This window comes from Chelon labrosus (assembly GCF_963514085.1).
Source record: "Chelon labrosus genome assembly, chromosome: 3".
Taxonomy (NCBI): Eukaryota; Metazoa; Chordata; class Actinopteri; order Mugiliformes; family Mugilidae; genus Chelon; species Chelon labrosus.
Genome location: NC_140339.1, coordinates 29,356,218 through 29,373,599, shown reverse-complemented (window position 1 = coordinate 29,373,599; position 17,382 = coordinate 29,356,218). Strand labels below are relative to the sequence as shown.

The 17,382-nt window shown below is 40.3% G+C and overlaps 1 protein-coding gene across 1 annotated transcript; it reads right to left on the bottom strand.

Moving 5' to 3' along the window:
* Positions 1 to 368: 368 nt before the first annotated feature.
* Positions 369 to 17,382, bottom strand: LOC311485440 (AP-2 complex subunit alpha-2). The gene is made up of 22 exons (XM_084540843.1): positions 17,013 to 17,382; positions 14,475 to 14,543; positions 12,782 to 12,924; positions 12,035 to 12,228; positions 11,158 to 11,287; positions 10,582 to 10,683; positions 10,360 to 10,468; positions 9,814 to 9,964; positions 9,323 to 9,491; positions 9,049 to 9,186; positions 8,784 to 8,966; positions 8,343 to 8,440; positions 7,624 to 7,855; positions 6,470 to 6,634; positions 5,718 to 5,851; positions 5,155 to 5,237; positions 4,828 to 4,916; positions 4,473 to 4,597; positions 4,263 to 4,379; positions 3,915 to 3,984; positions 3,690 to 3,824; positions 369 to 3,608 (listed from the first exon to the last, which is right to left on the bottom strand). Exons 1-22 carry the CDS (start codon positions 17,077 to 17,079, stop codon positions 3,531 to 3,533), a joined length of 2,781 nt encoding a protein of 926 aa, XP_084396969.1. The 5' UTR covers positions 17,080 to 17,382; the 3' UTR covers positions 369 to 3,530.

Sequence of the window (17,382 nt, the reverse complement as noted above, 5' to 3'; positions counted from 1 at the left end):
TGTCGTTGCCACTTTTGTTTAGCTCCTTGAATAAATGCCGACTTTCCCCTTATATGCCCATATTCATTATACAACTTTAACTTGAATTTAAAAAAATGTTTCTGCCAGTGTCCAAAAATATCTTTACCCAACACTATGTCGATATGTTGCCCTGGTTTAAATTGCAAATGTGAACTTGCTCTTTCCTGGTGGTGTAGTGGTGTAAACATGGAAAGAGCCACTAGAGGGTCATCGGTGCAAGACAGTGACCGGTGAGGCTTGTACTGCAGCCAAACCCATGCAGGTTTCAGGTACACTGAAGGATTTAGTTATAAAAATGTTAACCTTCATGTTTTTAAATGAAAAGCCAAGAAATCTGCAAGGAAATCTGTTTGCAAAAGATTTATTGGTAAACACAGTGTTTGGTTGCTATTTACATCACATTTAAATAGCAACAACATATCCAGTCTCTTCTTTTTTTTTTTCCTAAGCAGCATTATCCTTTGGTACACAATATGGAGACGGAACATTTGTTACAAGGCACAAAGAGTCATAGCACTGTGACACGGTCTAAATGTGATGTTTAGGCCTGAATAGCTGCAGTACACATGTGGTTCAGCATAACCTCGTATCTCACACCCCATCTAAACACAGCTGAACATTAGAACACAGTGAGCCCACAAAACGTCTCTGTGGCTTTTGTGTGGAAGTAATTTTGAGCTTCATGTGAAGGGGAACAATAAAAGTTAACATAAGCCTGATTAGGTGTGTGAGAGAATGAGAGAGGCCGTTGACTTGATGAACAATCATCTATGGGTTGTCTTTTAACGGCCCCATTTGAACCCTTTGAGGGAAGCTGCAGCCCACATGAGCACATGTCTGTGCTTTTGGCCGTGACAAACAATGTCAAGCGCACTGCAGCAAAACACAATGTGAGTTCTAATGTACCGGACAACAGAGGGCAACAAAACACCAGAATCAGTTTAAATCTACATTAACGAGAGGTATCTGGCTGCAGCCCTCCACTATGAGGCCACTTCCAGCCGAGGCTCTGCTCTTAGGACAGATTCACCGCGAGGACAGGAAAGAACACGTAGATTTGATCCAGACGCAGTAGAAGACATGTCAGGCTTGTGGTTCTATTCAAAGCTAACAATGATGCATTACACTGTGTGCTAATCTTATGAAAAGGTATACACTTCCTGTTTCTTACGCGTGCGCTGTCCATTGTCTTGTGAACGTTATCGGAGTCGGTTCAGAGCATTTGATTACTTTGCACCCTGGTTGCTGGCACGGCCTTCCATCAAAGCTCCATCACTGTGGTAACCAGCATTAGGTAGCTAGAAGAGCATGACATACTTCTGCATGTCATGGAACCAGCCAGCTCCCTCCGGTTTTAGTAACTAGTATATAATATGAATGCAGACAAATTGTTATGACAGCAGAGCTTGTCCGTTATTTAACGCTAATGCACTGACGGCCTACCATCTTTTACTACATTATTGCCCACAAGGCAGACAAATGTCAAACAGAATGAAGAAGGATGACTTTAATTTTCTTATTGCATCGACTGTGATTAGCTATCCCGCAAAATTCACAGATATCCTATGTGCTAAACATAGTTAGTACAACACGCCAAAGAAAGGGAACTACTAGAGGGAACTGACTTCACGCAATGATCAAGCTAGTGTTTATTCAATAGGTGAGGTGTATATATTTTGTGAATAACAAATCCACCTTACTCTACAATTCCAAGCATGTAGGAGAAACTACAGTGGTCATCAATTCTATACGTAACAACGTAAAAAGGCCCCCTCTAGAGCCAGTGGGCCACTCTAGAAACAGGGTGGTGCAAAATGACAGAATCCATGCAAGGGTTACAGCTATAAAGGGCTCAAATAAATCTCACTAGATTCTATAAATCTGACCTCCAGGCCTACAAAAGCCAACACCTGAGCTAACTGCTAGCCTGAATTAATGGTGGTTTATTAGACAGTAAACTATGTCTTCTATTTGGTGCTGGGCAGGTAGCATACTTTGGGATTACCTGAGCATTTTGCTGGTACATGAGAGCAGTCACATTCATCCCTACGTGTTAAGCAAAGTAAAGAGTTTACAGATGCTACAAGCCTAACATAGTTCAAATGAACCACAGTGCTGGGAGCCGACTGCCTGGGAGTTTGTCCGTCTGAGCGGCACGTTTCACGTTGAACATATTGTCAAAGCAATCATTTAAAGCTATCTTTTGTTCTACTCATAATTGGCAAATATGAAACTTCACTCTTCACACACAAATACACACTGTTGCAAACCCTGCCTGGGACATTCATATTTCAAATAAGCAGCTAAATAAAATGGCACAAGATGACATTGGCTGGCTTTGTCTTCCGGAGCCATCCTGCCCAGTCGGGAACTCTTGGGTTTTACAAAAGTGAATGGATCCTCTCAAGATCTACAATGAAACCACTGTACAATGGGAGTCCACTGGTTTTTAAATTAAAACTTCCTGGAGTCTTATTGTTGCAGACAACCTCCCACTGTAAAACTAACTAATCAACTAGATGTGGATGAGGGACAAAGCCAGTCTTTACACTAGGCATCAAATGTAGAATTATGGATTACAATAAAGGTATATTTTATAAAAACAGGAAATACACCGTGCATCACTGAAATACAGATTTTAGCTAGTTTGGCAATGCGTTGTGAATAAATGCATTTAAGTGATAGGACTATGTGTGGCAGTGCTTTAGATTTGAACAACATATTCTAGTTGAAGATCATTCCTGATCTCGACAGAGTAACAGAAATGTCCAGGCACAGCTGTTTAGAGTAAAGCAAGTTCCATCACAATAATGAATTCCTACTTAGTGTTCTCTATCCTCTTTACGTCGTTTTACCCAAGTGTCTGCATTTTAAGAGCCAAATCCATGCAAATAGCAACCCAAACCACCATTCTACATAAATGTAACATCAAAAGTCCATTATTTGCTAAAATATGCTAAAATGCTAAGCTTTTCCTCCTGAGATAATATATGTGTAAAACTGGTGAGATAAGTAAGCATTGTGACATTAAAGTAAGAATTCTCTCATCAACATCTGTCAACTATTGTGACCTCACTTGTGCCAAGTGGTTCTGTGCAACAGTTCTTTGACACTCAACACAAACAAAAGTTTCTCATAAATACTTTCAGAACAACTGAATAGTTTGTTTAGACCACTGGTAAGACTCAGATTCAGTTAACTCAGTCTCTGACTCTTGAATCGTTCCTGAAGTGTTCAAAACTGTGAACTTCACACCACTACAGAGAAGCCTTCAGAGCCCCTTGCAGTGTCAACTGTCGGCTCTGCTGCCCACAGTATAAGTACACACATAACGAGTACAAAGCGGCTTTAAAGCAGTAACATAATAGTAAACCTATGTGCAGAAAAATACATTTCAATTCATTTACATGTAAAGCAGGTAAAATAAAATACAAAAACAATGTACACTGTACAATATAACAATTCCAATCTAAAGAGAGAGTTGTAAAAAGGCTGGTGCTGTGTTGAGTCTAAAACTGTTCAGAGAGCAGCTCACACAGCCTCTGAGACACAGAACCTCTGCTCGTCCGGAGGGTGAGACGGTACATCTGAATAGAAAACACTCTCAGTTACACAGGCCAGATGACTGTTCAATGCAGGGATCTGTGTGTGTACGTGTGTGTCCCTACCTGTGCTTGTACATTGGGCTCCAGTCTGAGGAGGCAGCCCACCTGAGTGTTCTTAGTGTGGATGACTCCAGCTCCAACAAAGTTTGCAGGATTGGGATCCACTCCGTCCAACAAAGCTACACCAAAACCTAAGATCTGAAGGAATTTATAGAAGAGAGAAAAAACATGATCATATACATTTATATGTACGTAAAAAGAAGGCTGGCAAAAAGAAGAACTGCTCACCTTGGCCTTGGTGACATCTGTGTCCATTGGGTGTTGGGCTTTGAAGATGTTCTGAACTTCTTGCTGAGGGCTGACGACACAGAAGTGAGAGGAAATTATTACTCCCCTCCACAAGAGGCACGCTTCTCTTGGCATTAGCTAAATGCATTAGCTTCATGCCAAGAGCAGTCCAAGTCTACTATAGTCATACCTAAACATGTTGTTTCATGAAATCTTTCATAAAAAAACTGACTAAATGTAAAATGACATTCAGATCAATGTAGAGCCAATGGACTGGATCCACATTTCAGTTATTGCTGACAGAAAATATGGAACACTGCTGTGGTGACAATAGAAGGCAAGCCTTACGCTCCAAGCTGTTTCCAGCGTTGGAAGAAGTCTTGGGATGTCATCTCTGTGGGCTGAAAAAACTTGTTCAGCATCACAGGGAGTTTCACCGCAATTTTCTGAAAAGCTCCGCCGTATCTGTTCTCATGCACAGAGTCAGAAATGAGCAAATATCCTAAAGTATGAAGTGACTAATTGCATCCAAATTAAAGAGTGCACTCAGACACCAACCTGAACTGAATGTTGAGGACTGGTGCATCAGTGAAATCTGACAGACACTCGATGTTCAAGATCTGCTGGACTTGAGCCCCGCCTTCTATTACAGGGTCTACTGCCTTAGCATGGACATTCAGCTGTGGAGGCGATGGTCAAGGATTCTACACATACTAACATGCAGCATGTCTCGGTGCAGTTACTGCATTTACCAGCAAGTGTTCATACCCATCCACATCGTGGAAACACCCCTTGGCTGGGAAGCAGCAGCAGTGCTTGCTGATATAGTCACTTGTCTTCAGTAAATTCCCCTGGACTAGAATGGAACAATCAACTTTGTCACATGAATCTATCAAGAAGAGCAAAGGATATGAGTCTCGAGTACGTCAGGACAAGTCACTGAAGAGGAGAAGCTGAGGAACTGGGTAGATGTTTTGTTGCCGTAGAACATATACATGCGCCCTGGGGGAAAACAACAGATTAACCATCTCTGTGTTTCTCAGAGTTTCTCACATCTGGCCGGATTTAAAATGATATACTATACATTGTTCACAGTGGATTCTTACCATTGTTCTCTAACAGTAGCCTGACAGACATATCCTTTAAAACTACCTCTAAAACTGATTAAGTCTGTTAAGATTACCCAAACGATGCAGACCTCGAGACTAATATAGGAAACTAGTGCTTTACAGCTGCTCACCCAGGTTCTGTCGGTACTCAGACTTCAGTCCAATCTGTAACAGCTGGTCCTCAAAGATAACTCCATTATTCTTACAAACAAACCTGGAATTTACAAGCACACAGTTACTGATGTATAACAAGTTCTGTCCTCTTCCGCTATAATGCCATCTTGGCGAGCACTGACGGTGAGAGGGGTCCAGTGTTTCACAATGACTGTTACAAGTACAACATCCAGGCAAGTGCAAGGAGGACAGAATGCATCATGAGACAAAGTGCAAGCCTTTTCTATGCCTTTGAGGCTAATTTTCACAATATTCAAACATTGTCTGAACGTCTGTGTATGTGTGAGAAATAAGATTAATCATCCAAGTGTCCTGACGTGCATGTCTAACTTTGTAGCCTTTTAATAGTTCATTAGACTTTCATCAAATAACTTATCATGCTGTCTTTACTTTACTTTTGATTTAACACAAAGTACAAAAGTACAAATAGAAAAGTATACACAGTACCTAATCAGTTTGACATTTAAGGGAACATGGATTACTGTTACAGTACAGTATTTCATTCTCTGTATTTCCTCACCTAGGAAAATGTTCTTCTGACACATCTATGGATTCAGGGGTGGAGATGTCGGAAAAGACATCCACTAGCAGACTGGCTCCTGCTGAGGGGGGTGAGTTTAGATTGAGCATGTCTGTAAAGGAGTGGGTGGAATCCTAGGAGAGAAACATCAGCAAACATCATCCCATTTAGTATCGACACAGAAAGCACACCAAGATCTAAACAGAAGGATGTACTAAACTGGGGTTCAAAGAAACTGTAATCCCATTTGATTAATCCATCCAAGTATAGACAGACACAATGATGTACACATAATTACTTTCATCTGTGTAAGCACACTCTGCAGGAACTGTTACAGATAAAAACAGGTTATAATTTCAAATCTATGAGGCACCGTCCACCAAACCTGCCTATCAGAAGTGATACAACAAACTATTTGTCATGCCCATCCACACAGAAATTGCACTACATATTCAAACTACATATTCAAATTATTGAATTCTGAAAAGAAAATGTATAAAATATCAAACTGTAAATCGTGGTGAGTTCTAAATCATGAGGAGTTGCTAATGTGCTGCAGCCATAGTGCTCTGCACTGCCTGCTCGGATCCCTATATTGTCGTTTTGTAGAGAAGAGACTGTAGCTGTGACTGTGACAGGGTTTCATTTCATAACATAAACTATTTGACCAATATCCAACAGACAAACTCATTGCTGTTTGTCAGCTGCATTGACCAGATTTCACAGTAACCTCTTACAACGCTACTTCTGACCTTGTTCGTGGCTTCTGTGTTCTCACTGTGCTCAGTGCTGCCGTTGACATTTCGTTTGGAGTCGTCTATGTCCGGCAGTTTGCCTGGACCCTTCTTCCTCTTCAGCTTGGCCAGGATTGAAGACTCTCTCTCTGGGAATGGTGGCATTTCTTCCAACACTGTGGCCTGTGGAGAGACAGAGAGTGATACAGTAAAGTTAAAGAGCAGGCCTGCACAATGCAGAGAGCTACTGCACTGCTGAACAATTTACACTGCATGTCAGTCCAAGAGGCTCTCACACAGATCAGGACTGTCCATAGAGGTAGCTGTCATGTCAAACATCTTGAGTCCCCAACAGCAGCCAGCAGTTTTGTTGTCAATAAAATCAACTCAACTGCACTCAGATGATGTGTATGAATATGTCCGTGTTACTCTTTCATCCAGAATCATCCAAATTTCTTATCAACACTGTAGCCAGGCTGACAAGAATCATAACGCTGTTGAGCCATCTGTTTCCTTAACTCTCAGAAGTAATGACTTCATGAGTCAAATTTTTAGCTATTGGAGAAACAATTCAAGACACCCTTCCCACGGCTGTCAAAGATGTGTCATTAAGTACAGTGGCATTAGAAACATCTGTAAGACCCAGACTATATTTGGACTGCTTCTGTCCAATAGCTCTCCCAGGGTTATCATCAACAGTTACTGCATCGGTCCCCTGGTTGCATCAGTCCCATCTTGTACTGTGAAGGGAGCCAGGAACAGTTCCTGTGTGCAACATGTTGGCCAACTCCTGGCCCTGGGTTGCTGCAGTGTGACTTACTGTAGTACTGTAGTGTATTCATTGTGATTTGGTGGTGTGTCTCCTGGTCCTTAGCTTTTTGACAGCTCATCCTATCAAACAAACTACCGCTATAGGTCCTGTCTGCGGGATAGATTTCCGCCGTGCACAGAACGTAATCTACTATCATCTATCCATTAAGCTTTCTACAATAAACACTTTGAATAGAAGTTTATCTATTCATATTATCCACCATCAATCAACAAAAATGTAACTCTTTGGGCACAACTCCAAGAACTATGTCTGGTGAACACTGTGCACTCCTACCACGATTCAAAAGATTCCCTGTATGTGAGACTGATGGACTGTGTTGCTATCAGCATGATATACTAACCAATATGTCAGTGCTAGCAATGCAGCTGAGCCTCAGGTACTCCACAGCTCTCTGCTGAAGCTCCACGTCAGCGTTGCGAAGCTGGCTATCTGAGCGCAGGACATCTTGGATAGTGGACTTCACTTCTGGAAACAAGTTAATGAACTTGATGTAAGCCGACAGCAAGAGTGCCCGAGTTGGAACAGAGCACAGGTGGAACTTGGAGTGGAGAAGATTGAACTGGACCAGAGGGCTGAAGGAGAAGAGAAAACAAAGCAGTGATACTAAAATCGAACATTCAGACTTTAAAACCACAGCATTTAAACCCTTTAAAACTACACCCATTAAAACCACACCAAAAAAAATGAATTTAGTATTTTCCTTTTTCTCTTCAGCAACATTAGCTTTCACCCCTGTCTCAGCTGCTTATGTCTTCATGTGCACCATCAAAAGTTTTAAGATAAAATGCGCCTTTTCTCATTAAAACCTGATCACCTGATCTCCCTGCATTTCTGGCCTGCAGCTGTGAAATAAAAGAATAATGTCCCTACAATGGTAATTCAACATTTCACAGGTGTGAGCACCACAAACCAAATATAAATCAACAATAAATAAAACAAAACCATTGTGCATGGCTGGATAAAGTGAGAAAGCATTATTTATTTATTTTTTGGTAAAACTGGGTGAACCAACCCTTTCAAAAATAAACAAAACCAGAACTATGTGGATGCTATTTGTACCTGGAGCGCGGGTCACCAGCAATTAGGTTACCAAACTCTCCCAAGATATAACCCCCGACCTTAACCAGGTTCTCGTGGCAGGCAGGAGCTTGGAGTGCCTACGAGTGTTCAAAGCATAATGGCATTGGATTAGTAACAATGCAGATAAAAGTAAGATTATGACTGAGACATGTGGAAACACGTCTATGTGAACTTTATGATGAAGATATTTCAGATATTTAATTTCCAGGTAAAAGCAATAATCAATAGGAATAACTGCTAGAAGAGCGTGCCTTTTGCAACAAATGTGACTAAACCTATATATCATTTCCACTCTACTGTAACCGGAAGTAGCCTATTCTAATTTATCCCACGTTAAAATGTTGCTAGAAACGTAACAAATGCTGAGGGCATTCACTGACAATAGTCCTGATCTGTAAAGACATTTATCTCCATGCCCACCTCAAAGACAGTCTTTGCAGCATAGCCTTGGACATCGTCACGGTTTATGACAATCTGGATGACTCGATACCACACCTCCTCACTGACATAGTCACCGGCGATGCGGATGAGGTTGAGGATGGTATCCACGTACCAGGTGTAGTCCACTGCATATTTTTCAGCCAGGATAGCCACCTTGAGCACCTGAAGAAAAGGAGCCACTGGTTGAGGGTGAGTAACTACACTGAGAAACTAAATGGTGTACAGGCCTGTACTAATGACCCACTATCTCCTCTCTGATTGAGTAATCGGCAGTCTCCAGGTAGCTCAGCATCTCTGCAACAATCTGCTTGGCATTGCTGCGGTCACACATGGCGTAGAGTAGATCCACAGCCCGCTGGCGAACGCTCACATCTCTTTCTGTCTGTATACGAAACAGACAAGAATAGTAGAAATGAGGTTTGACGTAACTGCAACGAGAAGTCCAGCCATGGTACCCAGAGAAAGAGGTTACTGGCTGTAAGTTTGTTGTGAGATTTTGAAACACACAGCTGACTCACCTTTAGAGCGTTGATCACAGTATTGATATGTGTCTTCACTGCCTCATGTGAAAACTCAGAGCTGGCAAGTGTGCACATGCTCTCCAAGGCCAAATAGCGGAGGTTGGTTTCCCTGTGCTGAAGAAACTGCCCTAGCTGGTTGCAGGCTCGTACCATCAGGGTGGGTTCACTAAGAGACAAGATATAAAAACAAGCTGTAGTTACCTAGCAACAACACAATTCAAACATCCCAAAAACCAAAAGGGCAACACAGGAATGTCAAGTAATGACACCTGTGTTTGAGAGTTTAATTTGAAGCATAACTGAGTCAGAGCTTAAATTTCAGTTTTTGGTGGTACAACATGATGTGTACTACAGCTGGACTGACATCTAAAACATCTGGAAACAGACACTGTTTGCTAGAAGCTTATCCTGTGACTCAGTGGTAAAATGGAAAATGACAACTTCCTGTTAGAGAACACATGCAGAAAGCATGGCAGGGTAGGACCAACCTGTCGTGGTGGATGATAAGGGAGATAGCTTCAAACAGAACAGCATTCCTTGCGTTGGAGTGCTGGATCTTCTTGGACTTGGGTGGCTCCTGGGCTTTATTGAGGACGGTCTCTAGACACTCCATCAGACGACTTCGCAGCGCTGCATCCTCTGTAACAAAGGCTTGGTACTTAACGCTCTATAATTCCTTACTTGTCATTGAACGTTTACAATTTATGTTTGTGATAGAGTTAAATAGCTCAATACAATGTATAAATACAGATAGTCCACACTTCAGTGGGAACTCCATGTTGCTGCCTTCTACTACAGGACATCTACGCAAACACAGGAAATGCTAAGACTGAGGGTGAAAATAACAGGAGCAAAAAAAGCAAATAAACTCTTGCCTGTGGCTAACTTATGGAAGAAGAAGAAAAGGAAAGTAACTCAAATTGACTCATCAAATCAGGAATCTAGGGATAACGGCTAGCCCTTTAAATTTATTTTCATTTCAGCTGTTAGTTTGAATATTTTACTGTGTTAGAAAAACACTATACTGCTCATACCAGGAGGAGGGTAGCATTGTAGCAGACGCAGCAATTTGACAGACAACCATGGTGCAGCAACGAAGTAGTATGTATAGTCTTGTAGGTCAATGGATGCAGATGTCACAATCTGGACGAGCAAGAACAAGATAAAAAAAAAGAAAAAAGAACATGTTTAAATCTGATATTATCTTTGACTTTAGAGAGATACATATATTATGTGAAAGTGAGACAGATACCCACTCTGCTGAGCCGGGCCACTGCCAGGACAATGGATGTTTTAAAGTTGTCAGGACTCTTCTGGGCCAGGGTGGTAATAAGGCTGGCAGCTGCTGTTACCACCCCCTAAAAACAGACACACCTTTATACAAAAAAATAGAACTGCTGCCTCCTGGTTGTATACCACCAACAAGTGAAGTTGCTCTTTGAATTCTGAATTAGAATAGTTTTGACTAAAAAACTATTCTAATTCAGTTAATCCAAGTGAACATTAGTAGCAAATTTAAAGAAATGTCCTCAGATTTTGCGTCTCACAAAAATAGCACAGAAACATCATAGCACAGTATTTTACCATCCTAAGCACTACAAACAATATAGAGTAAATGACTGTGGTACAAAACAGATGTGCATCATATTCATACCAAATATTAATTATAAACAATATACACATTATCGCAGTATACCGCTTTATTATTTTCATTCAGTGGTCATAATGCTTTCTGTTTTGTCACTTTTCCACTATAAACAATACTAATAACATTCCTAGAATCAGTATCTAGTATGGCATGGTATGGAAACACGTTTCAGAAACAGTCTTACCAAGTGCTGATCATTAAGCAAATGCACCACTCGCGCTGTCCATTCACCCATGGGCACCAGGTCAGGAGATGTCCTGTTGAGTCTCAACAGACACAGCGCTGCACTCTGCTTCACGCTGTCCATGGTGTCCCTGAAAGATGTAGGCACAAGGCAAATTAATCACACACATACACAACACACTGCTCAAATGTTCACTTTAACACTTAAAAATTATATTTATAAAACTTTTTTTTTTTTTTTACATTTTTATGAAAAAGGTGATGTCCAAACCTAGTTCCGCCCTTTCTCTGTTATTATATAAAGACAAAGCTTTCATTTGTCATGCACAGCAACAGGTTTTTATAATTGCTAACATGCTTTTTGCATGTCTTAACTGGGATTTTGAACCACGCCTCCTTTGTGGCAGTTTTTCTGCAGACCCCACAGCTGAAACGAAGCTCAAGCTTGCACTTGTGTCAGTGCAACATCACAGCTGCTTGATGTCTCCTAGTTAGGCCTTTATAAAGCAAGTAGTAATCAGCAATAGGAGAACTATTAGTGAACAAGGAAATTCTAAGAAGGTGTGTGTATGTTCCCTGTAAATCACTGCTAATCATTAAAATTACTACTTAAAAATAAAATGTCAACCATAAACAGATATTTGGTCTTAAACAATGAAAATGCTAACAGCTTTAAGTCAAGAGATGATTTGAATCCCACCATGCGAATTTGCATTTTCTACAAAACTGATGCGTTTTTACACACACTTCTCAAATGAACTCCTAGCAACCAAGACTGAAGTAAAACATTTAGCATTTGTAGGTTTTACAACTATTTACAGCTATTTGTTGACTTGGACGAAGTTAAAATCTCTCTATATTTGTATTTATGTACAAACCCTGCCACCAAGATGTTGGGAATTTCCGAAGCAAAAGCTTCAGCCATTTCTCTGCTGCCCACATTTGCAATGCAGTGAAGGGCCAGGTTCATGAAGGTGGGATTGCGACTGGCGAGGTCATTCTTAATGCCATTGTTGATCAGACGGATCAGATCACTGTTAGAGTTCACCAGCACTGAGATGAATAGGTAACCCTGAAAGAGGACACAGAAAAAAATGTTTTTGCTTTTGTGCATATGAAGCTCAAAGAATATACTGTATGTCAATATATTGACATTGTACTTTGTATACTGTAATGACACAAACTTACACTGATGAGCCTATCAAGGAGTGAACTCTATAAACCCTGTGGTATCTGGCACTGTAACATTAGCAGCAGATCCTTTAAATTCTCTAAGTTGCTAGGTGGAGTGCAGCAGTTCAGACTTGTTTTTCTAGAAAGTCCCACAAGTGGGAATTCGAAGGCCTGGGGAACACTTCTTGTTTCTCAAACCAAACAAGTGAGTATCGATGTGATGCTACAGAAAATAACACTGATCAGTCACAGAAAGCTTATTTCATTGCTTCAAGGTCAGTTCCAACAGCAATTGGTCAAATACCCTCGCCCACATCTCCACTTTCCAACACAAGACTGTTGTCTATCATCTGTGAGTGGTCATAATATTTTGTCACATCTGTGTACTTGTATGGTGACTGATCAACAAGCTTTCAACCTGAGATGCGGAATGAACATAAGGATATACTTACAATTTGTTTCTCGGTGTACTTGTTGGAGCTGAGAAGGTTGACAGCCTCCATGTGCCCAAAGTCAATGTCATGGCCCAGTAGAAAGATGAAGAGGAGCTTGCAGACATATTTCTTTTTACTGTAGCCATCTAAAGCCTTGTCTCCTATCCACACATGGAAATGTACAAACCCACACACACAGACAGTGATGGTTTTTAATGTCTACATAAAGTTATAAGTGCAAGGATTCAAATAGCATGATGGAGTTATTTTACTCCAAACAAGTGAGAAACAGTCCAATCCATATTTTCTAGTCAAATCATCCTGAAGTGAAATTAAGAAAAAGAAATGCATACGTAAAATATTTATTCAGTGATTAAATCATAATGCATGTCAGGTCATGGCTCCTCCTTCATTTTGTGGCGGTAAGGACGTTGTGTGTTTCAGGTCCTACCTGTCTGGCAACATCTGAAAATTGCTTAACATCCTCCTTTACATCTACTTTACAACGTTTAATTAAACAGTTTACAAGTCTGTGCAAATCTGAAATGTTGATTTTCTGTACACCTGTACAACATCTATTTTGTCGTTTTTATTTTTGGTGGGAGGATGGGTGTCCAAATTACAGAGGGTGTGCATGCTTTTAATATTGTGCCATCTGTGAATAACCATTGAGAGACTGATGAGTGTTTTCCACTCACCCACTCTGACTCAAGCCAAGATCACACTAAGCCAAATAAACTGGTACCTTTTTCTTTCAGTTTTGCCCGTCCTTCTACATTTAAATGGTTACTTTCCTGCTCAAAAAAACAAACAAAAAAAAAAACAAGCTTTTCCAAGAGCAGATTTTCTAAATCTCAGCTGGGCCTGGAGCATGTACAGAGCAAATGGATTGTAAGTTAACACATTCATAGAAGTACTTGGCCATGCCTGCGTTTGTCTGCCTTTTATTTTTCCTAGTTTTCAATTATGCCCAGACCATGTATGTAATTGGAAGTTGCAGTAGCTGTAAATGTCTACTTAGTAACACACTGCTCTGCCCAAGGTTAAATAAGTAACATAATGGCTACACTGCAACTTATAAACCACTAAAATACAATAGTAAATGAGTCAGCATTCTTTAAACTAAGTGCCTGTTACATTTTGTTACACAACAAAAAAAATCTGTAATGTCCAGTCCCCTTATCTTTGCAGCATTTTATTTGAGGTCACAGAGCCTGATATTTTTCTAACTGTCATAATTTATGCACAGGGAAAGGACAATCACATATAAAAACAAGCACAGCAACAGAAACATGCTCAAACAGAGATAACATACTGAAATACACATAGGCCAGAAAGAAAGGCACAATGGGCTGGGGAGGTTACTTCATTCTGGGGCAAACTAATTATAGGCTGCATGCAACAGGTGGCAGAAGAAACAACACCAACAGGACATTAAGAGAAACCAATTCACAGTGAGCAGAGTAAGAACTATTAACAGTGCAGGCATAAAAAACAGATTTAGTTACAGTAACATTTAAAGGGTAAACAGTTAAAGGGGGTACAGTAGACACAGTCACAACATGCATTAGCAAAGAGAATTAGGAGCAAGAGAAAAAGTGTGTAATAGAAGGCAGAGTTTCTGCTTTATGAAAAACGAGTCCGTCTCTGAATCAAAACTGCGGCCCTCCATGCAGCACAACTCCCATCAGACCCACAACTATTCACCTACCTTTAAATTTAGAGCGGATATTGGCCAATTCTTTGTTTATCCTCTTAACCTCTGCCTCCTTACTTTTACCTGCAAAAAGATCAAGATATTTTTGCATGTTATGTAAAAGTGTGATCACTCCTTAGTTACTTCCTACTTTACACACCATTGCTTCTTTCTGACAACCTGAGAAAATCAATCTATGCTTGCTGGTTTTACCATAATGAATATGTATCTCAGTGCTAAATTTGTATATATTTTTTTTGTCATTTATATTTGTTTCTGAGCGGAAAAATGGGGATTTGTCACATGGGAGCTTATCAGCTATAGTATATCAAACACCGAAATGCTGAAATAATTACGGCTAATTTGCAAATAAAGCATAAAGCAAACAAAAACAATGTTCTTTCATAATTAAAAAAAAAAAGGTCATTCATAATATAATGTCAAAGTTATCTAGGATGCTGTTTAAGCACTGTGCAAAAAATAGAAAATAAAATGTATATATACAATAAAATATAAATACAGAGAAAATGCTGAATGCCCTGAATTTAATGCAATATTCTACGAAGACAACATATCCACAAATGCAAGTTAAAACCCTACCCATGGAAGGGAGACAAATAACAAGGACAGAACAAAATAAGACGGACTGAGGTGAAGGGGAAAACTGTTGTGTGGTCTGATGAATTTCAAATTGAGAGTCCTTATGTAAATCAGGGAAGCCTCATCTTCCAGGCTAAAGAAGAGCGAGACAAATGGCAGCCAGTTCTCTGTAGTGACATAGTGACGTTTCAGTTGAGTCACCGGTAAGTCTGAGTTTTGCCAGTTTACAAGGCGGAGTAATTCATTGAGATAAAAATGGTTGGATTTTGCAATGTACAACATAGGACAGACTGTGCTGTGTGAAAACCATTATTAAAACTAAATGTAGCAGCACCTAAAACAGTGCATGCATTGAATGAGACTAAACTTTAGATGCCTCATTTTCCAGTCTCACCCCTTATTACTAGACAGAGCACTTTTGGAAGGAAACTACAGGGGCACTGGCATTTTATGAAAGACTCACTTACAAGGCTGAAAAGCCTAGGTGTCAAAATATGTTCAAAATAATTGATCTCAAGTAAGAACCACAGAGCAGCCAGTAATTTGAGGAGGTAGAATTGTCCCGTTTCTACAACAAAACACAAGACAAGATTGCAGTGTAGCTGCAAAAGGTGCTGTGTTATTTGACAGCAAGTCTCTGGACCATCAGTCTGTAGTGATGCTGTTCTCATGTTGTTCCTCTGCTCAGCAGGATAACTTTATTAAAGAGGAAAAATATGTATTTTAGGTAGTGCCCAGCTACATAACCACTGTTTGTTATTTCACTGTAACGTCCCAGGCATGTACCCAGGTATGTCTGTGAAGGTTCTCAGTCATCCAGGTCATGGTATAAAAAAAGGGAACTGGACTTGTAGAGTTTGAGAAGACGTTTCATCCGAGTAGCTTCTTCCGTTCTAAGGGACTGGTTTGAAGTTTGAGGTTTAAATAGGAAACTCTACAAGTTCAGTTGTCTTTTTAAATGCTTTTTGGATATTACCCAGGTACTGTAAAGCCACCATGAATGCTGAATGCTGTGTATAGATTTTGGAGCAGATGACAGATGACATCTTTTTCAGGGAAAACTGTGCTCATTTCAGTTTAACAACTCCAAAGTAAAAACAATCAATAGGGATCCTGCAACTTTGCATGGACCCCTAAAAACACTCTGGTGCATTATGAGAGTAAAATCTAACAAAAGAGGTCCACGAGCTGGTGGGCAGCTGAAAACCTCTATAAGGCAAGAATGGAAAAAACATTTCACTTTAAAAAAAAAAAAAAAGAAAAAGAAAGAAAGAAAGAAAATATAGAAACTGTCATCACTGCTCAGGAATTTGCACAATGTTGTTAGAGGTGATGCAACACGGTGGTGAATACAGTATGTGCCTCTTTTTTAAGATGCTGCATTGAATTGAAAGTTATATTTAAAAAAATAAATAAAATCATTTCAACATTTATTATGTTGTCTTTGTACTTTCTGATTCAAATTATACTCAGCGTCCCAATTGTTTTGGATATGTGTAAATGTTATACATGTTGTATGTATATTATATTTTATAACACTATATATTATGCTGGCCTATATATAGATATGCTTTTAGAAATAACTCGGTACATTCCTGACAGGAAACTGGACACCTGTATCTGTACCTAATACAGTGCACCGGTTTGGCTTTATCTCCTGTTAGCGGTGCGGTCCACGCCCTTTGACACGGCGTTAGCAACTTGGAGTTAGCAGCTAGCCAGGGTAAGCTACAACTGTTGAGTGGTGGTCCAAGGCTAATTTGATACGTTAACTTTAGCAAAACTGTGGGTCGAAGGAGCAAAGGACATATCTCCTCAAAGGACAAACCTCCTCAGAGGACACACTGCTTGACATGGACCCGAACCCACGCGACAAATCATGTGTATTAACGTTACACCTGCTAACTTGGTACTAGCTTAACCAAGAACTGTCAGTGAAGATGATAAACTTACAGTTCCTGATATCAGAGATGAACACAGCCAGGCCACGCATCCCATCTCCTTTAGAGACTGTAGGCATTTTGTTTACTTCCTGTTAATGTGATGTTATAGACTGCGTAGATAAAATAATCCAACTACATAAAGTAACTTTGTTTCAAAGTTGTTTTGCTAAACAGCTAGCCAACGCTGGGCAGTACATGGAACCCCGAAATATGACGAATAGCCGGAGAGAGGAACCAGTCAAGCTGCGGCTGCGTTCAATACATCCCGGGCTACACCCTGCACCGACAGCTAAGGGCTCCGTTCCATACATGTGAACTTTTAGACCAGCTCTACTGACACACTGGTAGTAGCGTTTCAGCCAGAGAGAAGGCGGCGCTGG

Excerpts from the sequence above, each read along its gene's own strand:
- LOC311485440 (XM_084540843.1), bottom strand. The coding sequence starts at position 17,079 with ATGCCTACAGTCTCTAAAGGAGATGGGATGCGTGGCCTGGCTGTGTTC. Across the intron at positions 6,635-7,623 it reads TTGCTAGCACTGACATATTG|GCCACAGTGTTGGAAGAAAT; the intron begins GTTAGTATATCA and ends GTCTCTCCACAG. Across the intron at positions 5,238-5,717 it reads TCAGAAGAACATTTTCCTAG|GTTTGTTTGTAAGAATAATG; the intron begins GTGAGGAAATAC and ends TGTAAATTCCAG.